The 26,615-nt window shown below is 43.9% G+C and overlaps 1 protein-coding gene across 2 annotated transcripts in view; it reads right to left on the bottom strand.

Annotated features, from left to right (window-relative positions):
- Positions 1–26,615, bottom strand: part of TRHDE (thyrotropin releasing hormone degrading enzyme) — a 346,334-nt gene that overhangs the window by 70,219 nt on the left and 249,500 nt on the right. For both annotated transcript variants that reach the window (XM_075931934.2, XM_075931938.2), the window contains 3 exons: positions 19,152–19,240; positions 7,410–7,543; positions 7,242–7,297 (listed from right to left, as the gene is read on the bottom strand). In XM_075931934.2, the coding sequence (XP_075788049.2) occupies positions 7,242–7,297; positions 7,410–7,543; positions 19,152–19,240 (279 nt within the window). The remainder of the gene's footprint in view (positions 1–7,241; positions 7,298–7,409; positions 7,544–19,151; positions 19,241–26,615) is intronic.

Here is a 26,615-nt window from a genome sequence, read left to right as displayed (position 1 = left end):
AAAGAGGCCATGTGGTCGATGCCATTTTGTCTTCAGCTCAGCACTTCATCCCAGAGACAGCATTGCAGGGATTGAAGGGCCCAAAAGACCTGTGGACCCATCCTGCGCAATAAGAACTTTTAAACCAGCAGCTGTAACATCTCTGCTAGAGCCTGCATCGAGGACTGGGAGATTTGGTGCATGTAACGTACTATTCTTTAACAACCTGACTCTCATGCTTTTCTTTCTTGTGATAATAAACCTTTAGTTTTAGATTCTAAAGTATTGGCCCAGCGTGATTTGCGGGTAAGATCCAGAGGGTAAATTGACCAGGGATCTGTGGCTGGTTTCGTGGAACCAGACAGAACTTGTTCGGGGTAGGTGGGATTGGGTGCTAGGACCCCCCCACCTGTTTATGAGGCCCGGGGCCATCTGGGGCACGGATATTGCTGGGGTGTCGGAGGGGTTTTGCTCGTGAGGCTTCAGGCAGGCAGCTGAAGCGCTCTGAGACTGGTTTGTGGCCTGTTTGGAGAGGTCACCAGTCTGGGGGCTGTAAGGAGCCCCGGATTTGAGCAATTCGCCCTGAGCGGGCGCCCTCAGCTGTGCCCAGACACGGCCCGGTCCGTCACAGGGGTACTTTCAACACCACAGTGCCCTGGGCCATTGGCTCAGTAGGGATTCAGAAGGAAGATGGCCACCTATTGAATTACCAATACAATTTCCTGCCATGCATAGATTGTCACTGAGGTGCTGGGCAGATCTGACATTGTTTAGTTTATGGAAATTGAAGAGATCACAGACTAATATTGTATGGCTGCAGGCAACTCAAGCTTTATTAGCAATGAAAAGAAGCTTTGAAGTGCCATGCTACAGTTAAACTAGAACAGAATGTTGTTTTACGGTATATGCAGTAGTACTATTAATAGTCAATGTCGCTCAAAGCATTACATAGCATTCTACTGGCAAGGTCTACACTAGGTAGACTAAGCCCTGGTCTACACAATGGGGTTATTTCAAAATAACCCCCCTTACTTCGAAATAATAAGTGGAGTATCCACACTATCAAGCCCATTATTTAAAAATAACAGACTGGTTATTTCAAAATCTGTACTCCTGTTTTCCTCAAGGAAAAAAACTTATTTCAAAATAGCTATTACAAAATAGTGGTAGTGTGGACGCTCCACTGTTGCTATTTCAAAATAACTACTCCCCAGAGTAATTTGAAGTAATTACTTCCCAGCACTTCTTGAGGCTCTAAGTCGGGATAGCACATCCACATTAATGGAGCCTGCCTCGGACTAATTTCAAGGTTCCCCCTTAGTTGATTTTGTTATTTCGGGAGTTATTATTTCGAATTTTGTTATTTTGAAATAATTTCCTAGTGTAGATGTGCCCTAAGGGTGGAATGCTGGCCCCATGATAGGGACCAGATTTCACTCAGGGTATGTCTACACTACCCCGCTAGTTCGAACTAGCGGGGTAATGTATGCATACCGCACTTGCTAATGAAGCCCGGGATTTGAATTTCCCGGGCTTCATTAGCATAAGCGGGGAGCCGCCATTTTTAAATCCCCGCTGCTTCGAACCCCGTGTAGCGCGGCTACACGGGGCTCGAACTAGGTAGTTCGGACTAGGGTCCTATTCCGCACTACCGTTACTCCTCGTGAAACGAGGTGTACCGGCAGTTCGGAATAGGCACCCTAGTCCGAACTACCTAGTTCGAGCCCCGTGTAGCCGCGCTACACGGGGTTCGAAGCAGCGGGGATTTAAAAATGGCGGCTCCCCGCTTATGCTAATGAAGCCCGGGAAATTCAAATCCCGGGCTTCATTAGCAAGTGCGGTATGCATACATTACTCTCCTAGTTCGAACTAGGAGGGTAGTGTAGACATACCCTCAGAGATGAGCTGTAATTAGCGTTGCACACATGGGGAGGTATATGTAAAAGTTAAATGAGTTAAAAAGAAAGGGAGAGTGCTCCTACTACCCTCCCAGGCTGTGGTAAGCAGTTCTTCTCCAAAACTTCTTTTCCTACCTAGCTGATGCAGTAACTGGTGACAGTAACTCCTTGCTTACCCTCGTAGTTATGTTCGTGAAAAGTGCTACTTTAAGCAAAATGAAGTTAAGTAAATCCAATTTCCCTATAAGAATTAATGCAAATGGTGGGAGAGGTAAATTCCAGGGAAATTTTGTTTAGCAGACAAAAGACAGTATATTCATATATACAAATTTTAAACAATTTTAAGCAAACGATTTAATACTGTGTACAGCAATGAGGACTGTAAAGCTTGATTGAGGTGATGAAATCCGAGGGTGGAATATTTCCCTGGGAATGTCTGGCTACTAAATGATGAACTAGCAGTTGGCTGAGCCCTCGAGGGTTAATGCGTTACTGTCAATGTAACCTCATCCCCTACAAGGCAGCATGAACTTAGTCAAAAGGAGGAAATACAATAGATGCATGGCAGTGGTTGTAAACACTTCCCAGAAGAAACTAAACATGTTGATGAACTGACATTATCTACTAAAGTGCACCTCTCTCTTCTCCTGATGATGCATACACGGCTTCACAGTGCAAGGGGTGTGTGTGTGTATATGTGTGTGTGTGTGTGAGAGAGAGAGATACACACACTTTGTGTGAGAGACTGTAACACACTCACTGTGTGTGTTTGAGAGAGGCAGACAGAGACATGTGTTGCCCCTTTTAGTATGCTGGCCCCACTTGAAATACACTGCCCCTATGAGTAGATCAGAAAATCCAAACACAAGACTGTAGCTGTGATATCCTGCTTTGAGTAGTGGAACTTGTCCTTAGGGCCCTGGGCTGGGGCCCATGAGAGAGGGCGGGTCCGGGCCCCCCTACCACCCCACCTTTTGCTGGGTGGACGGCCTCGAGTGAGAGTGGGTTGAATAGACCATGAATTCTGGCGAGGGAATAGGGTTGCCAGATTAGTGGTAGAGGCCGGAGGAACCTCATACAGGCGGACGGGAAATAAGCCGGCACAGCCGCTCAGACGGAGAAGAGGAGAAGGGATAGCCCCCCCCTTCACAAGCAGTAACTGACATTCTTTGAGATGAGCATCCCTGTGGGTGCTCCACAGCAGGTGTCGATGTGTCCCAGCACCACAGACCAGACTCTTCAAAGCAGTGTCTAGGAGGGCCATGCATGTGTGACAGCAGAGCACGAGTGCTGTGTTGTACAGACACGCATGCACAGCCACTCTCCCCTCAGTTCCTTCTCAACCTGGATACCTGGCCTGTGGAAAAAAGAGGTCTCCAAAGTAGAGGGGAGGACGAGAGGGCAGTGGAGCACCAACAGGGATGCTCATCTTGAGGAACATCAGCTATTGCTAAAGGTAAGCAACCTCCTCTTCTTCAAGAGACATCTCTCCGGGTGCTCCACACCAGGTGACTGCAAAGCAATATATTCTAAAGAGGTAGGGTCTTTGGATCTGGCAGGTAAGCTGTAGAAAACACCACCACAGTGACCCTGATTGAAGAAAGAGGTCCGTGAGAGAGCACGTAGCACTTTGCAAATGCACCAGGGCCCTGGTAGAATGGGCTTGGATGGAGGTAGGTAGAATAAGCTGGTTGTGCTAGTAGCATAAGGCTATGCAGTTGGAAATCCAGTGAGATAGTCTTTGGGAGGACATCTATTGTCCTTTTTGCATTCTTCAATGGATGTGAAAAATTTGGGTGAAGCCCTAAAAAACCTCATTATGTGAATGTAAAATGAGAGAGCTCTGTGGACATCTACTGTAAGCATCTTTGCTTTGAAAGTATTGGTATGAGGTTTAGGGGAAAATACAGATAAATGAATAGTCTGGTTTATGTGGAACAAAGAGCAAACCTTGAAGAGGAAGTTGGGGTGGGTACGTAGCATGACTTCATCCTTAAAAAAGGTGGTGGAGGGAGGATCGCCATCAGGGTTTCCATTTCTTCCACCCACGTGCTGGATGTAATTGCAACCAAAAATGCAGTCTTTGTAGAAAGGTGAAGAAGCATGCAAGTGGCCATTGGCTCAAATGGATGGTTGGTGAGCACACTGAAAACCAAATGAAGGATCCATAGCTCTCTTGGCAGAGTTACATCAGGATATAATGACTAGAGGCGCTTCTTAAAGCACTTTGTCATTGGCTGTGCTATCATCTATTTTTGAATGGAATGTGGTTCCATTCAACCTAATGGTACCTGTACACTGCATGCTTATTATAAAATAAGTTATTCCGGAACAGTTATTCCAAAATAGCTTATTTTGAAATAGCATATCTACATGGCAGGGAATCCTCAAAATTAGTCCAAGGCAGGCTTCCCTAATGTAGATGTACTATCTCAATTTAGAGCCCCAGGGAGCACTGGGGAGGAATAACTTAGAATGGCCCTGGTGAGGGGCTATTTTGAAATAGCAGCAGTGGAGCGTCTACACACACCTTATTTCAAAATAGTAATTTCGGAATAGGAGTTATTCCTCGTAGAATGAGGTTTACAGATTTCAGAATAAGCCATCCATTATTTCAAAATTATTTCAAAATAACGAAATGGCTGTGTAGACACTCGCATTATCTCAAAGTAACGGTGCAGTGTAGACGCACCCTAATAGAGCTGAAAGAAAGTTTGGACTGTTTTAATTGCAAGAAGTAGTGAAGAATGACAGGTAATGGGGCAGTCTCAGGAGAGATGTTACATGGGATGGCCCAAATTGCAAAATGCATCAATTTGTCGGCGTATGTTTTCTGCATCGAGGCAGCACAACTGTGCAAAAGTACTCTGCATACTTGGTCAGAGCACTGTAACTCTATGTCTGAGAGCCAACAAGGACCCAAGTCTTTAGATGAAGCCTGAGGAACCTTGGGTGTTGGGTCTGTACACCTGGTTATTGTATCAGCCTGGGGTTGTGTGGCAAGGAAATTGGCAGAAAACAGTGCCATTTTGCTGAGGAAAGGGAACTAGGGCTGTCTGGGCCAGCATGGAGCTACTAGAATAACTTTGGCCTTGTCTTGAGTATTGTGCAGAGAAGGAGGGGAATGGAAGGGAATACATAGAGGAGCTGACGGTTCCATTTCATAGTAAGAGTGTCTCCGAGGAAGCCTTTGCCTATGCCCTCCCTGGAGCAGTATAGGAGGCATTTTTTGTTGGCACTCATTGTGAAAAGGCATATTAGAGAGCAACCCCAGTGTGTGAAGATCACATCTAGTGTCTCCTGGTCTATCTGCCACTTGTGCTATTGAGGCAGTGATCTGCTTATTGCGTTGGTTGTGGTGTTCAGTGCACCTGGTAGATAACAAGTGATGAGAGTGATTCCAAGGGAAAGGCGCCAATTCCACAAGGTAATAGGCTCTGTACAGAGGACATGGGAATGGGCACTTGCCTGTCTTGTTTATGTAAAACATGCTGGCAGTGTGGTTGGTGTATATCTTGATGTGCTTGTATGCTATTGCCAGAAGGAAAAGTTGGCAGGCTAGTCTTACAGTTCTTAGTTCCAGTACATTTAGGTGGAAAGCCCTTTCTTTTCATGTCCAGAAGCCCTGTGTTATTAAATCTCCCTTGTGTGTCCCCTAGCCCATGAGGGAGGCATCTGTTGCAATGACATTAGAGGGTTCTGGTGGTTGAAATGGGATTCCTGTGCATAAGTTTTGTGTCTTTGTCCACCATAGTAGTGCATTTTTTACCATGGGCAGAATAAAGAGAGACCTGGTTGAGCCAGCCCTGTAGGCACTTCATGAATAGACATGCATTGGGGACTGCTGGGTTGCATGCTGCCAAGTGGCCAAGCAACTGAAGGCAATCATGTACTGTGACCTGTGGCAGGATGCGTAACTTTTGAGCTAAGTCCCTGATCTTCTCAAACCTTTCAGTGGGCAAGAAAGCCGTTGCCACTGTTGAGTCGCATTGTGCTGTATTGACTATACCAGTGTGAGTACTGACTTTGTTTTGTTTTGTAGTAGGCCCAAGGAATGGAAGCAGGTCCTGACTGTGTGGATGTCGTGGTGAGACTGTAACTCCAATCTGGATTTGATTAGGCGGTTGTCGAGATAAGGAAAAATGATTATGTCGAATTTCCTTAGGTGAGCAGTGACTATGGCAAGCATTTTGAGAAAACTCTCAGTGCAGTAGAAAGTCTAAATGGCAGGAGAGTGTATTGGTGGCGGTGCATAGCTAGGGCAAAGCGGAGAACGCGCCTATGAGCAGGATGAATGTGCACGTGAAAATAGGTGTCCTGTAAGTCGAGGGACAAAAACCAGTCACCGAGCTCCAGAGCAGGAATAATGGTGTTTAGTGTCTTGAACCTCTGTCTTTTTACAAATTTGTTATAGGCCCTAAGGTCAAAAATGGGGCACCATCCCCACTTTTCTTCTTTTGAATAAGGAAGTAGTTTGAGTAGAATCCACTCCCCTCATGCAACTGTGGAACCAGTTCTATGGCACCCAATCTGAGTAGATGGTCAACTTTGTGCTGTAGGATATCATCATGAGATTGGTCGCTGAAGAGGGATGGGGTAGCTGGGTGGAGAGGGGGAATGGAAGTAAAGGGGATAGTATAAATTATACGGATTGAATGCAGCACCCATTTGTCAGATGTTATGATTTGCCATGATGTGTAAAAAGGCAGAAGATGATGGTTGAATATTTCATGTTGCTAACAAATCATTATTGAATTGGCATTGTGCTATCTAATCTAATTATGTAAAGATGCAAACTACAATAAAGCATTAAAATACTATATAAAGTCTGGCACTATTCAATAGAGTCACAACCTTCCCTGTGGCATAACCAACTTCACATAGAAAAATCCTGTATGATGAATTATCAAAATACATATTGGAAAATGATACAATACTACATATCAGAGGGAAAAAATCCTGAAGCTTGAAGGTGTTTTCCATTACAAATAACACATACTAATAGTGTCATTTAAAAAAAAACAACCAACACTATAAAACCTAGTTCATTAGAGAAATAGGGAAGAGATTATTAATCTCCAACATGTTGTATTGAACTTGCTGCAAAGCTGAACAGGACTCTGAAGACATGGAAATACCCTACAGCAATTATTGATCAAGAGTGGTGAGAGGAGAGTGCTACAGACAATGCTTATGCTCCATAGCAGAGGGGAGTGGGGACAAAAGAAAAAGTGAAAGAAAATTGGTATAAATTAAAGTGGGTTAAAATATTTAATTTCACAACACACACATCCTCTGAGATGATAAAAGCAGAAATTGTTACAGGACAGTATATTAGGTTAAATTATCTACAGGAAAATATACCTGGCTAGATTGAATGCATCATCAATCAAACCTGCTCGATTACTGACAGAGATAACCTGTGAGGGGAAAACCAGAAAAATGGAACCATTAAGGATGATAAAAGCAGCACCATGGCTCACAAGGCTGACACATCAAAACAGATCTTAAGACATGGAACCAGGAGCTTACCTCATGGTTCCTCATTAGTTGGTCAATTAACAACCTCCAATTCCTTATGTCATAGTTAACCCGAAAGTACCCAGTTTGATTCATGTTCCCCAGCAACCAACTTGTCTTGTCTAAAGCAGCAATTCTGTGATGTTCTGGACACAAAGAACAATGTAAGGAAAATATTGTTTTAACATTCTAAAATAACATATTTTACTTATTTTTCCCTACAAGAAATACTCATGTGAGAAAAATAATTATTTTAATTTGCACAATCTTCACAAATCACTAGTGAAATATTTAAAAAAATAGATGAACACTAATCATACAGTTAATTTTGCAGACTAATTGCAATTTTCAATATGTGTTCTATCTCAAGTAATAAAAAAGGGCAACCCAGTTTGGACCCTGATCGTTCAACTCGACCTGTGCCCCTGAGGATCCAATTATAGAATTGGGACTTTGGAGAGGCATTTTCTTTTCAAAATATCCTTAATTAAATAACCGTGAAATCCACTGCTACTTAAAGAGTGAAGGAGTCTGACTCCGATCCCATTACCTAATTTTTATACCAGAGTAAATCTGTTGATTTAAAGGGAGTTGATTTTAGTTTACACCAGTGCAAGTGAGATCAAAATCAACCTTATAGACTAACTGAAGTGTAGGAGCATAAGCTTTCGTGGGCAAAGACCCACTTCGTCAGATGCATGACGTAGATGCAACCTGTTGATCTCCAGGTAACCCATAAGGAATTTTGTGAATAATCAATGAAAGCAGGAGCAAGTCTTTTAGTCTCAGGTTTCTAACTGAAAGTGTGTTTCTGAAGTTGGGTTTGTAATGACTAATCAGTGAAAAGATCTCTCATTTTAACCAGTTAATCTTACACGGTATAGGTTTTTATTTTCATTATTTTTTTTCCTCTAAGTAACAATTTATGCCTAATCCCACAAACACTTCTGCAAGTATTTAACATTGTTTTCAACAGGACTACTCATGTGCTTGAAGAATGCACATAAACATCTGCAGGGCAGGAACTACACACAAATACATTCCACATTCAACATTTCTTTAACTTCAGTAAGACTGCAAGGAATGCAGGCTCAGTCCCCGAGTGTCTTAAAGAATGCTTTAATTTATAAAATTACTTTGATTCAACTAGTTATTTGCTTGCTTGAAAATGAAAAGGTGATTTTTTTAAAAAAATTATTGCCACATAAAGTAATGTAAGATAATTTAGCTTGTACATGTTTGATCAAAATGACTTGCAAACATCTCTTGGACATAGTCCCAATGTGAATTGATCCGTGTGCCTGAACTATGTAAAACTAACAAAATGATAAAATGAAATGCAAATAAATATATATTCCATTTAATACTAGATACATTGTCATACTAGAATACCTGGTTTTCACTTATGACATTACAAAAGTAATTAGTGAGAAAATAAAAGGAATTAAAATTATTGGTGTAGGGTACATATGACAACTCCAGGTAATCTATAATACCAGTAGAACATGATAAAATACATGACAACAATCAAAATTTTAAGGTGAAGCAATACAGACCACAAGGGCCATGTTTAATCAAACACAAAGCACATGTGCAACTTTGGGTATGTTTGCAGCTCTGTTATGTACGTGAATTCAGTTAGAAGTTTACAGAATCAAAGCCTCCATAAATTACTACAACACAGTTCTGTCACTGATAAGGTTTTCCTAATATTAACATTTAAAAAAAATTTTTTGGAAGTTGCAAAAATCTTACGCAATTCATTACTTATTATTTCTCTGCTAAGGCTCATTTAAACTTGCACCAGCTTAAACAAACTATTTCAATTAAATCAGTTTATATAAACTGATGAAAACTCCTATGGGGGCACAAGTATATTGTTTTAAAATTGCTAACATCAGTTTGGGTTGCCCTGCAAATTTATGAGGGCAACCAAACCACTATAAACTGGGTTTAAACTGATTTAAAAGTTTCATCACAAAACGTTGCAACAATTTAACTAGACTGGTTTAAAAGAATCACACGTTTAAGTAAACTGATTCAATGTTATGTGTAAACAGACTAACTCCTTTTAATCAGACAGTAATATAGGGAGAGACAAATTTGATAGCTTTGGCCACGAAAAGGGCACATTAACTCCTTACTGCTGTAGGTACCAATTCCTCCTCATTGGCCATATTTAACCTTATTAGTACAACCATGGCTGGCAGAGAAGCGGATGCAGGAGTCTGCATCCACAGACAAGGCACATGAGGATACCGAGCACAACAGGAAATTGATTGAAATAAGAGCTCCATGCTTAAGATACCATCTGAAAATTATGCTCCTTTCCATGCAGAGAAACAAGCAGGAAAGGTTATGGTATGATTCAAGGTTACAGATGGCTGAGTTCCCTCCCACACACACACACGTCATGTGATGGGGTAGAAGAGAGGTTGGAGGGCTCTTCATCTGCAGTGAGCCTATCTATTATGTGTTACAGCTTTGTTTTGTACTTTGTACTTTAATCATAAACCAGGATTAAAGATGTCATGCTTTTTAGTAAGTGAAAATTCAATATGGTTATTTTTACTGTTATATCCGTTTCTGTGTATGAGTTTTTACCAGTTTTAATTGCTGCAGTATTTGAAAATAATGACTTATAAATGCATTTGCCAATCATTAAATTAAGTCTAAAAACCTTCCAAATTGGCAAATGATCTAAAATTTATGAACCAATGTGGTCCAGTAACTTGCTAAAAAGAATTGTTAAGTGCCAACTATCTATATAGGTGTGTAATGAAACAAAAGGGAACAAATACATGCATACACTCGCTTCTGATAAAAGTAATTTTCTGTGTGGCTTTTTGTCAGAAAATAATGTTAGCTTTTATGCCACATGACATGATACAGAATGATACCTGCCAATCCAAGCTGACAGCTTCAAAATACCCTACTCCATAAATATCAGCTGCAAGATGTCTCATACAGAGTTCACTCTGGTATAGAACAGAAGTGTCTTTTCAAAAAATGAAAATATTGTCCTTTCCTTCAGTCAGTTTTAACTACAATCATAACCTCTCTTTTTTATAAGGGCATTGATATTTTGACCTTTGCAAGCAAAAGGTGGCAGGAATCTTTCCATGTCATCCCAGCTCAAGCAAGCAGGGGGTTATTGTAAAGAACTGTCTGATACATGTGCTTCACATAATTCTATATAATTTACTGGAATTTGATATCTGAGCCTATGTAGATGTTCATAAATTCCTATATAGAGAGTTCTCTTTTTCCCTCATGATTTGCTGGTGGTTATGTCCAACCAAACCCCACCCTATACAAAGGCAATTTCCCTCTTTTCAAAAACATATTTATTCAAGTATCACAGTAGCAAAACTATAGTTTAGAAGAAGGTTACATCCTCTTTTAAAAAACTATATTCAAACATTAATAATTTTCTCAAAAGATACTCCTTTTGGTCGGAAATTTCTCAGTACTGGTTGCAAAGATTGGTTTTTAAGTTCAAACTATACTATATAGTAATTTTTGAGTTTTAGGGAAAGAAAAATGTATCCTACATTTTTTTACCTCTCTGAACATTGTTCTGTAGGTATTTGCACTTGGATAGCTCAAAATAATTTTGCTCAGAAACTTTAAATTTGGCACATACAGTCTATAGTCCTGTGAAGAGTTGATTAATTCAGGCAGACTGAAGAGGTCTTCAAATTGGGATTAATTATATTTGCACTAATTTTATACCACTCTTGCAGTGTAAAGGGAACTTAAAGTGGCCTTAAACCTTGTCTTCTCTAGGAAAAAAGGTGTGTTCTTAACTTGTCTTGAATTACATAGTAACAGACACAGTGTAACCACACAGTGAAGACAAGATGACCTGTGGTTTTAACAAGAGTTAGCAGGTAAAATTTAACCTAAGCTCTCTCATAGCCTGTAACTTAGGGTTTGTCTAGACTACATGGCTCCGTCGACAGAGCCATGTAAACTAGTTTATCCGGCATAGTCAATGAAGTGGGGATTTAAATAATCCTGCTTCATTAAAATAAATATGGCCGTTGCGCTATGCCTACAATCAGCTGATCCTGCACAGCGCGGCAGTCTAAACACGGATCTGTCAGCTGGGGAAACCTTTGCCTACTGATCCTATAAACCCTGTTTCACGAGGCATAAGGGATTCGTCGGCAAAGGCTTCCCCAGCTGACAGATCCGCCTCTACATTGCCACACTGTGCCGGATCAGCTGATCATTGGCACAGTGCAGCGACCATGTTCATATCCAGCTTCTCATCCATTGTAATTCCCAGGACCTTTTCTGATGAACTGCTATTTAGCCAATTGGTCCCTAGCCTATAACAATGCTAGGGACTCTTCACTTGTCCTTGTTGAACCTAGTCAGATTTCTTTTGGCCTAATCATGTAATTTGTCTAGGTCACTCTGGACCCTATCTCTTCCCTCCAACATATCTACCTCTCCCCCTATCTTAGTGTCATCTGCTGAGGATGCAATCTATCCCCTCATCCAGGTCATTAATAAAGATATTGGCCCTAGAACCGATCCTTGGGGCACTCCACTTGAAACCGACCAACAACCAGACATCAAGCCATTGATCATACCCGTTGGGCCCAACAATCTAGCCAGCTTTCTATCCACCTTCCAGTCCATTTATCCAATCCATACTTCCTTAACTTACAGGCAAGAATATTGTGGGAGACCATATCAAAAGCTTTGCTAAAGTAAAGGTATATCACATCCACCAACTTCCCCATGTCCACAGAGCCAGTTACCTCATCATAGAAGCTAATCAGATTGGCAGGCATGACTTGCTCTTGGTGAATCCATGTTGACCATTCCTGATCACTTTCCCCTCTCCCAGTGCTTCAAGATTTCTTGAGGATCCTCTCCATCATTTTTCCAGGAACTGAGGTAAGGCTGACTGGTCTATAGTTCCCTGGATTGTCCTTCTTCCCTTTTCTAAAGATGAGTACTATATTTTCCTTTCTCCAATCATCCGAGACCTCTCCCAAACACCATGAGTTTTCAAAGATAATGGCCAAAAGCTCTGCAATGACAGTTGGCCAACTCTCTCAGTACCCTTGGATGCATTAAATCCGGATCCATGGATTTGTGTATGTCTAACTTCTATGAATAGTTCTTAACCTGTTCTTTTTCCACTGAGGGCTGCCCACCTCCTTCCCATACTGCATTTCCTAGTGCAATAGTCTGGGAGCTGACCTTGTTTGTGAGGACAGAGGCAAAAAAGGCAGTGAGTACTTCAGCTTTTCCAACATCATCTGTCACTAGGGGTATGTCTAGACTACATCCCTCTGTCGCCAGAGGGATGTAAATTAGACATACCGACATTGCAAATGAAGCAGGGATTTAAATCTCCCACATTTCATTTAAAAAAAAAAAGGCCGCCGCGTTTTTGCAGAGTCAGCAGTTTGTCGGCAAAAAGTGGCTGTCAAAAGGGGGATGAGGCGACAAAGAAAGCCTTTGTCGGCCGATCCCTTATGCCTCGTAAAAAGCTGCAAAATTATTATTTTGATAATCTATCTTGGAGCATTGAATAGTTTCTTTTGATATTCATATATGCATTTACATCTCCAAACTGTACATTATTCTTTTTATCTCCATTTATCTTCCTTTCTGTGTTTCAGCTTGCCAAGGATTTCCCTGGTAAATCAATCTGATTGCCTACCATATTTGCTTTTCTTACTGTGCACCGGGATGGTTTGTTCCTGGGCCTTCAATAAGGCTTCTGTAAAATACTGCCAGCTCTCCTGGACTCCTTTCCCCTTCGTATTAGGATCCCATGGGATCCTGTCCATCAGTTCTCTCAGGGTATGTCTACACTACCCTCCTATTTCGAGATAGGAGGGTAATGTAGGCATACCGCAATTGCAAATGAAGCCCGGGATTTGAATTTCCCGGGCTTCATTTGCATAAGCCGAGCGTCGCCATTTTTAAATCCCGGCTGGTTCGAACCCTGTGCCGTACGGCTACACGCGGCACGAACTAGGTAGTTCGAACTAGGCTTCCTAGTTTGAACTACCGTTACTCCTCATTCTACGAGGAGTAACGGTAGTTTGAACTAGGAAGCCTAGTTCGAACTACCTAGTTCGTGTCGCGTGTAGCTGCGCAGCACGGGGTTCGAACCAGCCGGGATTAAAAAATGGCGGCGCCCGGCTTATGCAAATCAATTATCATTCCACGAGGAGTCTGCCTCCTTTGGAATGTTGGAAGTGAAGCTTCCTAGAAGTATTGGGGGCCACTCATGCTCAGAACTTGCCCCCAACTTGCCCCCAACCACACTCTGCCTCAAGGAGCTGCCCTGCATGGCCTCTTCCCCCCGAGTTCCTGACCTCACTCCACCTCTTTTCTCTAGGTGCCCTATGCCTGCCACTTTCTCCTCTACACTTTGGAGAGAAGCGAATGGCAAGGCAGGCCTTGGAAGAGGAGGTGGAGTAAGGACATGGATTTGGGGCTAATTTTCCCATTTTTGTTTGGCTATATTCCTGAAGATTTTGTCACGTCATCATGTTTAATTAAAGATTAATCTTTAATTTCTGGAGTCTCTAGGCAAATCTTGGCACATGGACAAACCTACTTGAGGGGGTGGGGTCATAGGCTGGGCGCTAGTGCCTCTTTCCTTCTAGGGTATTTTCAGCACTTATGCGTAAGCCTTCCCAAATGGAAGACTTACATGCTGCCCATGAGGAGATCCTGAAGCAGGCTGCACAGAAGCAGCACTCTTCCATGCAGCAGTTTAGGATGGGAAAAGAAAGCATAGCTCTTGAGCCTTAGATTTGCTCAGTGGTGAAATTGTGGTGGAAGTTCTGCATCATGAACCCAAGGAAGTGAAGGCAGGGAACTAGACTTCATAGGGGAGGCAGCAGTCTGAGGCAGATGGCTCCTCTAGAGAGGAACAACATACCCCTCCGAGGCAGAATTTAAAAACTCAGGTTGCAGGAAGTGGTAAGGATTAAGATGAGGTGGAATTTAGCACAACTTTAATTACTTTTGTATTTCCTCCTGAATCACCTGAGGGTGAAGCCATTTTAGAGGAAGGGAAATTTTCTCTCAAAAAATTAATTTTGTTGAAACTGATATGTTCCCGCAAAACATCTTTATTTTGCCAAAACAGCCTTTAATGAAAAAGGTGTCTGAAACTTGTCAGCCTGTCCTAACTGGTAGATACTGGTATGGCTCTTCCTGTAGGGCAGTGTTTCTCAAAGTGGGCTGTAATCCCGCTTTGGGAAAGCTGCTAGTGGGCCTGTGCCCTAAAGGGTCACTAGCCATGGAACCTTGCGGCTCCCATTGGATCCAGTTCACCATTTCCAGCCTAGGGGAGATGCAGGAAGCAAATCAGAGCCCATGGCAGCTGTGAGGTTCCATGGCTATCGATGGTTTAAGTAAACAAAGCAGCATGAGCCTGCTAGTGAAATGGAAATGGAATAAGCTATACTAGCATTAGACCATTTTATTCCATGCTAATTTGACCATTTCTGTAAAAAAAAAAAAAAAAAAAAAAAAAAAGACATCTCTAACCAGCAACTACAACTCTCTATAAAAGCTTGCTCCAGTGTTTCCCCTCTAAAAGGGATGTGGTTGTTAGTCATGGCTCCCATGAAGGGAAAGGAAGATCACTGACCCCTTATTGGTAGATGAAGTTTTGGAGGGAACAGTAGGGGAAAAAGTGTTCACATAATGCATCAGTCTCAACAGCAATTATCAACAGTTAAACAGTCTCATTCTCTTTTTCTCTCCATACATGGCAGCTGTTCCATACCCTTTAATCACTGTTGCCTTTCTCTGTGCCATTTCCTTGCTGCCTGCTGGAGATAAAATGGACACACATGAAGAACCTCTTCTATTAACAGAGTGACAGTACTGGAGTGGGAGTCACGCTGTCCGCGCTTTTGGAAAATTGACATCTCTGAGGCAGAAGACAGAAGGAGCACTACTTGGTGTCTATATATTTAGGTACCCATTTGAAAAGTATCATGGCTTCTTCCTCTCAGGCAACAGAGAGATGGATGTACTCCCCTTGCAAAATCAACTGTGTGATATTGCCATGGTCTTCAAGATGTGGGCCTCACCATCTTCACCACCAGAATTCAAGACTAAAGCCAATTCTACAGTAGGAGAGTAGCACCTCCACGGATACAAAGGGAGAGAGGCCTATTCCCTTCTGTGACAGTGTGGAGGATTTTTCTCCGGTTGACTCTGCCTCCTTCCCTCTTGGAGAGGTGTGCACTGCCACTGTGACACACAGGGTGGTGTAATGCTATGCCAAGATATCAGACTAGTGCCCACAGACTCAGCTCTTCATTATTTGGCAGCTGAAGATGCATATTGGACCCAGCATTTCATCTCTTGGCTGTATCTCTTCCACTTCTCTTGCCCACCATCAGACATGTGCACAGAACACTTCTTCAGCACACCAGTCTCTATAGTCTCCAAGAAGTGCACACCGGTCTACAGAGAAGGTGAAGAGGATTTCATTCATCCACATGAATGGAACAGCTGCTTCCTCAGGACCATCCCACCTGGAACATGCCAGCAGCAGACTGATGGAAGACCCTGAGGCAATGGTGGGGGAGGAAGAGGAGGACTGCTAGGGGGATTTTCATGTTCTTGACCCATTATTGCTCTCCAGACTCAGCCTCTTCCTCTCTGAAATGTGGCAAGTGGAAGAACATCTATGCGAGTCCACCATGCAGAGCACAAAATGTAACTATACCTAACTCCACCACATGGTCAGATACCAGGCCCAGTATCTTTCCTATGGACTGCATATAATTTGTGTTAATTATTGCACTGGAAGGCCTCAGACAGAGGCAGACAGACCAACCTGCTACCTGTGGAGCTACTGGCACAAGAGACAAACCACTGTGTCAAGTGTCTTGGAGACTTGTGTGAATGGATCAAGTGATAAATCTCTCTGACATTCTTTTCCCTCTGTCTCATATTTCATTTTTCCAGCCCAACGTTGTGATTGAAAAAATCCATAGCTGCTGGCTTCAAGATAAGGATATTGGTGCACCCTCCTGCACTTCAGAGTGCCTCTTGTGGATGTGGCAGCACAGGATGTTAGTCTCAAAGTCTCTCCTGGCTACGTGACAGGGGCAGGGAGCTTTTCCACAGAGGTGGCAGGCAGCCACATCTGGCTCTTCCCCAGCAAGAAGGTATATCTGCTACCCTCTGCATGTACCATCACCCCAGCTCCTCCCCAGAAGTCCTACGAGATATTATTGTTTTCATTTATTTTCATCTGTGTTTTCAGCTTGGAAACTGCCTCCTTCAGACTCAAAACACTTCCCGAGCACCAAGCACTTCATCCTTGTATCTGCTGCAGAAAACCTCCTCGGATTCCCACAATAGCATCAATCACTGGACTTTGCAAATACAATGGGTAAAATGAGTCATGTATTTAATATATCCAAATATCCTATTATGCTAGACACTGTAGAAACATGCAAGCTACCATCCCTGCCCCAATAAGTTCACAATCAAATTTGTAATAGGCCACAACTAGTGAGTGACGGATAGGAGAGCAACAAGCATAAAGACAAAGGATCATCATCACATCGATTAGCTATGCACACCACATAATGGCTCTAAATCATTTGAAAGTTGTTTCAAAAGTGTAACAGTCACCCCAAATCAGTGCTCAATATAGACAACATTACTTTGATTATTTCTTGTAGGCATCTCTGAGGATGTCTTTTAGAGTTGAGTGTAGTACAGGTAGAAACTCTCTTAACCAGGATTCTCTGGTCTGGCAACATCCATGGTCTAGCAAGGATGTTACAGGACCAGAGAGTCCTGGTGGAGAGCCAGTGGCAAGGATCCCTGCTGGACCAGCAGAGCAGCGGACTGCCATCAACAAGCCTGCCATCAGCATGTGGCAGCAGTTCTGTCCAGCAGGATTGGGAGATACTTGTGTGGCTGCCCGGCATGGCTGGGACCTGCGGTGGCTCAGTGGGGCAGGAAGCCCCAATGTGTGGCTGCCTGGGGGTGCCCGGAGCCCCAACATGGCACACGCGGCTGCTTGCAGGCTCCAGTGGGGTCAGCATGGCAACATGGCCAGCAGGAGGTGAGGAGCCTTCCAGGAGACTAGCGGACTGAGCAGGAGGGCTGGCAGCAGGGGGTCCAGAAATGACCTTCCCTGGTTCAGCAAAATCCCTTATTCGGAAGGGGTCAGATTTCAAGGGTGCTGGTCAAGGGAGCATTTTTGGATGAGGTGAAGGAAAGCATTCCATGAGTAAAGGGCAGCAAGGAAGAAATTGTGCAGCTAAATACATAAGAGACTGACAAATGAGTTTTCAGAGAGAGAAACAGACAGACAGATATATGGCATGATCAGCTCCCATTGCAGTCAATAGGAATGCTATTGGCTTCAGTGGAAGCTGGATCAAATCCAGTGGGATGAGAGCAAACCAGAAAGATGAGGCAGTGTCTGAAGGACTTGAAATATTGCACTGTGTTCAGCATAATGCTGCTGTTAGAAAATTAGCGTCATTTTCATTTCCTGACCAGTGCGTGTCTAAATTCTAGAATGAAAATTACACTGGTCCCAGACCCCAGTCCTTGACCAGTGCCAAAAAATAGGCTAGATAATGGGAGCAGTAATAAATTATTAAGGTCTGATATACCATGAACAGTCAGGGCTAGAAACACAGCATATATCACTAGAAAGTTGGGATTCTCATATTTCCACTGCTCTATTGGTATACACCATTCATGTCTAGCCCTGACGTTGCTAAGCTCTATGGAACTATTATCCCCCACTGACCTGTAAAAGAACAAAAAGGAAAAGACAGGCACACACCGGCTTGGCCATTTCTTCCTTCTAGTTCTATTTACCGTGGAAGGAAACTCGTAGGCTATACCTTTTCTGTACTGTGAACCAGGTCAATTCTTCCTCTACTGCCCAGACATGTAGGGGGTGTATGGCTCCTTCTCTTCCACTTCTTCTAATCTTATCCTTCAACTCCCCAACTTTTTCTTCATCTACTTCAATTCTGACATAAATTCAGTAGCAGATACAGCATGTGCTGTCAGGGAAAAGAGAGGAATGCTTTCTAACATTTGCAAGATGGTATTCCTAGCTGCTTTCTGGTGATAAAAGGTATTGGCTCCTAGCTTTGGCTGTTATAGTAGTTACTGTGATCATGTCAGAATTGAAGCAAGGGGAAAAAGCAAGATGGTAATCAGAATAATGCTCCAATATCTAGCAACCTACCAGGGCCAGAAACACTTTGGCAGATCAACAAAAAGATTTTGGAGGACACTAAATATTTCTTAGCTCTGGATGTGGATGATTGATAAAATTTTAAAAAAAACCCTGTATTCCTAACCTTAATATTGCATTACTGAAAATTTTGCATTTATTAGTTTACAGATTCTACATTTGGCAGGGGTTTTACTTCAAAGATATTTTATTTAGCCCTCACCATTCTATATAGGGAATTGCATTTATACAATAGTTTAGTATGTGATCTCAAATATGAAATAGCTGCTCTGGAACATCCTTCTTTTTAAAAGCTTTTCTTTGAACTGTCTAACTTTTGTGAAAATTACCTGGTTCTTTCCTCTCCTCCCTCCCCTCCCAAAAATTCTTTCTTGCAATTCATTGTCAAGCAGCTGAAATTGGGTGCACGGCAACTAAACAATTACCTAGGATCAATTCTGAGAAACAGTTCAGTAAAACACATGTATGCTTTACAAGATTCCACTGTGAGGAAAGTTTATTTTTACCTGATTTGTTAGCCACCCATATAATTGTCTCTGAAGAGATGTGGCTCGTATTTCCTACTGCAATTGTTAGTGGAATCTGCCACAAGTAGCTGCAAGACAAAGGAGGGGGATCTAAGAACAAAAATACTTAACCAAGTCTTCTCACTAACAGCAATAAGGGATCACATCAAAGAAATCACAATACAATTTCAGTAGCATTGTAAAGATTTTGATTCTAATACGTTACTTTGATTTTTAAGGCAACCATGATAGTGGTAACAAACCAATGAAAAAGTCATTTATTTTAAAAAATTACTGAATTAGATTTTTCACAACACAAGAGATTTTTTTCCTCAAGGTTTCTAGTACAAGGTTTTTATAAAAGAGGAAAGAATGCTGTCCCATGAAAAGATGACCACCATTCATTCACTCATTTCTAAATAAAAGAGAAATCTGAGGGGAAAACATGCTTTGGTTTAGACGGTCTGTTAAGTTTAAAAGCAACCTCAAACTAGTGCCACTCTTTTAGTGTTACTTCTTAACTTTTGCAGTAGATTGTCAATACTGGCAGATTAGGATAATGGACATATTCCTCTACTGACTTGCCCCTTCTGTTGTCATTTACACATGGGCAAATTACCATTCAGATTTGGACACATGCAGTGGGCACAGCTGTCAGGGAGGGAAGAATCAAACTTCAGCATCTTCATGGTACACAACCACATGTCATTGAATAAATGTCAATAATTCACCTAAGACCTTTATAACACTTTATCCTAAAGAGAAATGACTATACACTACATATATTTTCTGAGCAGATGGAAAATATTACCATTATGACCCCTATTTTCAACCACCCACAACCACCCCAAACACAAAACTCTTCCTCCAGCTTTGGAGAGTTATCTATGTTTCCCCTCTAAAGCCTTCCTCCAGCTGTGATATTTAAATTAATTTAATTAAGCTGATGCAAATGTGTGTAGACCAGCACTTAATGTCCAAATCAATTCCACAACCAACAGTATAAGTCATTACAAAATTAATTGATGCTTAGAGTATTAAAGTGCAACTATCACTCCCCCGAGATTTGCTCATTGAGAAGCTTATCCTACTTAACTATATGCAATACTTAAATGTGTCACAAACAGCAATAAATATGATGGTGCTTGCAAATGACTAATGGTCTGTCAGGAAACACATCTGTCATACACTGCTGAAATGTACATGCATCATGGAGTGCACATGACTGCATTTCCACAGTATGTGTTCATAGAAAAATGGTAGACTCCTAAAAATGAATCTAAGGGTTTCTCTGCATCATGGGGTAACGTGCACTGTGAGGGTCTGATTTTTAAAGTGCACTAAGGTCTTGTGCATTAACTGATCTGTGTACCCCTGTTGGTGTGCTTTTAAAATAGTGCTGTTTGAAGCAGTACTATGTTAAAGTGCACTAGAGTGGTTCTCAACCAAAGTTCCAAGGGTGCTGTGGAGGGCTGCAAGCAGATTTCAGGGGTCTGCCATGCTGGGTCAGTGTTAAAATTCATGCCAGTGGATGGAAGCAAGTGGAAGTGTCACTGTGTGGGGCTGTGGCCCAGGGTTACAAACCCTACCCCCTGAAGCTGAAGCCAAAGCCTGAGCTTTGCTGGCCCCCTGTGGTGTGGGGCCAAGCCTAAGGCAATTGCCCTGCTTGCTACCACCTAACACTGGGCCTGGCTTTTATACGCAGAAAAGCAGTTGTGTTGGTGCAGGTGGTCCATGGAGTTCTTATGGCATGTTGGGGGGAAAGCAGGCACCGAAAGAAAAAAGGTTTTGAAACTCTGCACTAGGGAACCTTTAGTGGGAGCTAGCAGGGTTTGCACAAACCCATTAGTACACTGTAGAAATCACATCCCCAAAGATGCATTGCGCAACTATGTAGACGAGACCTAAATTACTTCTGTTACCCCTCTGTCCTCAGATTGCATCAATGATACATGAATTATTTGCTTCCTTTGCTTCCTGCAGGACCTGATTCAGTTAATACTAACACACAGTATTTTTACACACTTGATTTCTCACATAGGGTATGTCTACACTACCCTCCTAATTCGAACTAGGAGGGTAATGTAGGCATACCGCACTTGCAAATGAAGCCCGGGATTTGAATTTCCCAGGCTTCATTTGCATAAGCCGGGCGCTGCCATTTTTAAATCCCGGCTAGTTCGAACCCCGTGCCGCGCGGCTACACGCGGCACGGAGTAGCTAGTTCGGATTAGGCTTCTAATCCGAACTAGCTGTACTCCTCGTGGAATGAGGAGTACAGCTAGTTCGGATTAGGAAGCCTAACCCAAACTAGCTACTCTGTGCCGCATGTAGCTGCGCGGCACGGGGTTCGAACTAGCCGGGATTTAAAAATGGCGGCGCCCGGTTTATGCAAATGAAGCCCAGGAAATTCAAATCCCGGGCTTCATTTGCAAGTGTGGTATGCCTACATTACCCCGCTAGTTTGAACTAGCAGTGTAGTGTAGACATACCCATACAGGTTTGCAGCATCCAAATTACCCAAACCAATACAGGGCAGTACATCTGGGACAGTAATACTCCAAAATACAGGTACTCAATGTGAGGAAGATACTTGAAAAGCAATGTTGGAAGAGCTGTGAGGACAACGAAAGGCAATCTATATATGAACACACCGTGTATTGTGGCAGCAAAACAAAAAACAAACAAACAAAAACAAACAAGCCAGCATGATTTTGGGCTGTGCCGGTAATAGCATCATTCCACATAGCAGGGAAATAATAGTCCTGTCTAGGGTACTGATAGCCTGACTCAATTTGAGTATAAACCTATTTTATCAGTGGTCCCATTGGAATTAATCAGATCACTCAATGGTCCCACTGGAATTAATCAGATCACTCACAGAATAAGGTGCTAGTCAGTAGTAGTAAGGAAATTATAATTTGGCCTTAAATTAATTTGGGAAATACTAGACCTTTAAAAATAGATCCAGTTCTCGATACCTCACAATATGAAAAAGACTATTAGAAACCTGGATAAAATTCAGAGAAAAGCAATGAAGCTTTCTGAGGGTATGTCTACACTACAATGCTATTTTGGGATACCAGAGTATTCCAAAATAGCTATTCCGCGTCTTCACAGCAAACTCATTATTTCAGGCTCGCTATTTTGACATTCGTATAAACCTCATTCAATGAGGAGTAAGGGACATTTCAGAATTACATTTTATTTTGAAATTTGGCGCTGTGTAGACATGCAAACTGCTATTTCGAATTTAATTCGAAATACCAGAGCCCTTAATTCAAATTTGGTAAACTTCATTCTATAAGGAGTAATGCCAAATTCAAAATAGCTATGCTGTGTAGACACTTAATTCGAAATAGGGGGCCTCCAGCCCTTCCCAGTGAGCCCTGGTGGCCACTCTAGGCACAACCAGGAAAACTTACTCTCCTCTCCCCCAACCCCGGAGCCATTAAAGGGATAGACCCTGGCCACAGTGCCTGTGCCAGCTCCAAGCCTGCCAGCCCAGAGCCAGCAGTGGCCACTGGAGCCCCTGACCCAGTGGCCCCAAAACATGAGCCAGCAAGCCATTGGCAACCAGCCCTCCACCGCTCCCCAAGACCAGTCTGCCAGCTCTCAGGAGCCTGACAGGGGCTGGAGAAGGCAGGTGCCTTCCTGGTCCAGGGTGGAGATCATGAACCTTATTCAGGTTTCGGGGGGATGCCTGCAACATCCATGATCTCTGCACTAGATGGAGGAATGCGGCCGTCTATGGCAGGAGAGCTGCCAGCCTGGCCACCAAAGGCCACATGCGAACCCAGGAGCAGGTTTGCATGAAAATCAAGTTGGTCTGGCGAGACTCCCAACCCTGGGCACTGAGCTTCCCTCCCCCTTCTTCCCCTTGCTTCCCCCTTCCAGCTCCCTTCTCCCAGGTTTCCCCCTCCCCTTTCCCACCCTCTCTCTTCCCCTCTCCCTCCTCCTTTTCCCAGTCTCCCCAGAGGTTTGTCCCTCCTCCCCCAGTTTTGTTCAATAAACCCAGTTTCTATTTTTGAACATATGTGTCTTTTATTTGACATCAGGAAGGGGGGCTAGGGAGGGGTAAGTGGAAGAAGGTGAGGGAGGAATGGGGCATGAGCCCCCAGTGAGGAGGACTAGGGTGGCTCTGCGGGCTCTGAGGGGTGGGAGCTCTCCTGCAAGGCCTTCTGGATCTTGACAGCCCCCCGATGGACCCCCCCAGATGGCAGCCTGCAGTCAGTGCAGCCGGGTTGATGGCAACGACCCCACGAGATGCACTGGCATGCCATGGGGCAGCTCTGGCTCCATGTGGCCGAGTGCTGTGGTGTCCTGAGTTTGGGCACTCAGGGCACTCCAAGACAGGACTGCTTTGCTGTCCCTCATTGAGATAGACAAGCAAGCAGGGATTCCTGAGAACTGTCTGTCTGGGGTGGGGGTAGGGTCCCTTTAAGCACAGAGCTCAGTTAGCCTCAGGCAGCAGCCCCACACACTAAGTCCTAACCTGATGCACTGGTTCCAGCCAGCCTTAACTCCGGTTCAGGGTCCACTCAGTGTGGACATGCTATTTCAAAATAGCAAAACGCTATTTCGAAATAGTTTTTATGTATAGATGCGTTAATTCGAATTAGCTTAATTTGACAGCGCTGTAGTGTAGACATACCCTTAGAGAAAAGGGTCATGACTTTTCTACAGCACCAGTCCTGCTCTTTACGTGTCATGACAGACTCTCAGCTGGAGCTCCACAATGTTTTGAGGGAAGGAAAAGGGGGGAGGAGGGGAAACAGGGACTCTGCTAGCCTCTTAGCTTCTTTTCCCATCATCCCCCATATAGCCAGTTTGATGTCTGAGGAGATGTCTCTTGCTGAGGCAAAGGCAGAAGCAGTAGAACTCCTGAGAGGGGATTCAGGATGGAAGAATGTGGGCCAGAAGAGTCACATAGAGGTATTGCCATCATCAGGGCCAGCCTGAGCCATTTTAGTGCCCCGGGCCCGGGTGTGCAGCACCGCCCCCAAGCACACGGCGCATGTGCGGGCCTTCCCCGGGGGCGCATGGCACATGCATGGGTTGGCCACGGCCGCTGGCGCACAGCCTGGGGCCCGCCCCCAGGGTGCATGGCACATGAGCTGCCCAGCCTGGCCTGGCAATCACTGCTGGTGCGTGCGCCAGGCCGTGCAGGGCCCCGCGGCCGTGGGGGGAATGGCGCTGCAGGCTGGCGCCGCGGGGCCAGCACTGCAGGAGCCGGGCACGCGGCACCTGATGGCAGCTATAAGGGATGCTGCGCGCCCCTTACAGCTGCCATCAGGAGCCCCCCCATCAGTTGGCACCCCAGGCAGCTACCCGGCTTGCCAACCCCTCAGTCTGGCCCTGGCCATCATTGCTGAAGGAATCTTATATCTGGAGATCTAGCTGGGAGTGCTCCCATTTTTACAGATCCTCAGAGGACATGGGTTTTAACTTTCTCACACCTGCCTATTTCACAGGACTTCCAAATCCTCTCCCTTTAAGGATTTGTTTCCCAGTAGAGTGGTTCTCAACCAGGGTTATGTGTCCCCTGGAGATATGCAGAAGTCTTCCATGGGCAACATCAAGATAGATATTTGCCTAGTTTTACAACAGGCTACATCAAAAGCACTGGCAAAGTCAGTACAAACCAACATTTCATATAGACAATGACTTGTTTATTCTGCTCTATATAGTAAAGATTGAAATTTAAGTGTAAGATTGATATTCCAATTGATTTATTTTATAATGATATGGTAAAAACATGAAAGCAAGCAATTTTTCAGCACTAGTGAACCATGACTTTTTTTTCTAAGCAAGTAGTTTTTAACTGAGATGAAACTTGGAGGTACATAAGAACATAAGAACCGCCGTACTGGGTCAGACCAAAGGTCCATCTAGCCCAGTATCCTGTCTACCGACAGTGGCCAGCACCAGGTGCCCCAGAGAGGGTGGACCGAAGACAATGATCAAGCGATTTGTCTCCTGCCATCCCTCTCCAGCCTCTGACAAACAGAGGCCAAGGACACCATTTTATCCCCTGGCTAATAGCCTTTTATGGACCTAACCTCCATGAATTTATCCAGCTTCTCTTTAAACTCTATTATAGTCCTAGCCTTCACAGCCTCCTCTGGCAAGGAGTTCCACAGGTTGACTACACGCTGTGTGAAGAACTTTCTTTTATTAGTTTTAAACCTGCTACCCATTAATTTCATTTGGTGTCCTCTAGTTCTTCTATTATGGGAACTAATAAATAACTTTTCTTTATCAGCCCTCTCCACACCACTCATGATTTTATAGACCTCTATCATATAGACCTCAGTCTCCTCTTTTCTAAACTGAAATGTCCCAGTCCCAGGTACACAAAACAAATCAGAGATCTGAAAGGGGTACAGTAGTTTGACAGGTTCAGAGCCACTGGCCCACTACATCACAGACTTCTCCATAGGACCTGAACAGTACTTATGTTAATAAATAAAAGTTGATCTCTCCCATCTCAGCTTGTCTTATTCTATACCAGCAGAAATCCCTGGCTTCGCCCAATGCCCCCAGCCCTCCCCCTCTTCCCGGGACCAGGCTGGCGGCTCCCGGGAGCTTGCCCAGGACCGCAAGAGGCGGGCACCCGCCTGGTCTAGTGCAGACATCGTGGACCTCGTCCCTGACCTCCGCACTAGGCACAGGAAAGTGGCCGTCTAGGGCAGGATAGCTGCCAGCCTGGCCACCCAGGAGCAGGTTTGCATGAAAATCAAGGTAGTCCACTGAGACCCCCGACTCTGAGCCCTGAGCTTACAATGGCCATAATGGGTCAGACCAAAGGTCCATCTAGCCCAGTAGCCTGTCTGCTGACAGCGGCCAACCCTAGGTACCCTGGAGGGGATGGACCAAAGACAGTGACCAAGCCATTTGTCTCGTGCCATCCCTCTCCAGCCTTCCACAAACTTCGGGCAGGGACACCACTCCTACCCCCTGGCTAATACCACTGCATGGACCCAACCTCCATGAATTGATCTCACTTCTCTTTAAACTCTGTTCTAGTTCTAGCCTTCACAGCCTCCTGCAGCAAGGAGTTCCACAGGTTGACTCGTTGCTTTGTGAAGAACAACTTTCTGTTATTAGTTTGAAGCCTGCTACCCATTCCTTTCCTTTGGTGTCCTCTAGTCCTTCTATTATGGGATCTAATGAAGAACTTTTCTGTATGCACCCTCTCCACCCCACTCGTGCTTTTATAGACCTCTATCATATCCCCCCTCCATCTCCTCTTTTCTAAGCTGAAAAGTCCCAGTCTCTTTAGCCTCTCTTCATATGGGACCTCTTCCAAACCCCTCATCATTGTAGTTGCCCTCCCCTCTCCCACCCTCTCTCTTCCCCTCTCTCACCTCCTTTTCCCAGTCTCCCCCAGTTTTGTTCAATAAAGAGAGATTCTATTTTTGAACACAATTGTCCTTTATTTTGTACATCAGGAAGGGGGGC

This window comes from Pelodiscus sinensis, chromosome 1, assembly GCF_052426305.1.
Source record: "Pelodiscus sinensis isolate ZL-2025 chromosome 1, ASM5242630v1, whole genome shotgun sequence".
Taxonomy (NCBI): Eukaryota; Metazoa; Chordata; order Testudines; family Trionychidae; genus Pelodiscus; species Pelodiscus sinensis.
Note: the sequence above shows the minus strand (reverse complement) of the source record. Positions and strands in the feature narration are given on the sequence as shown.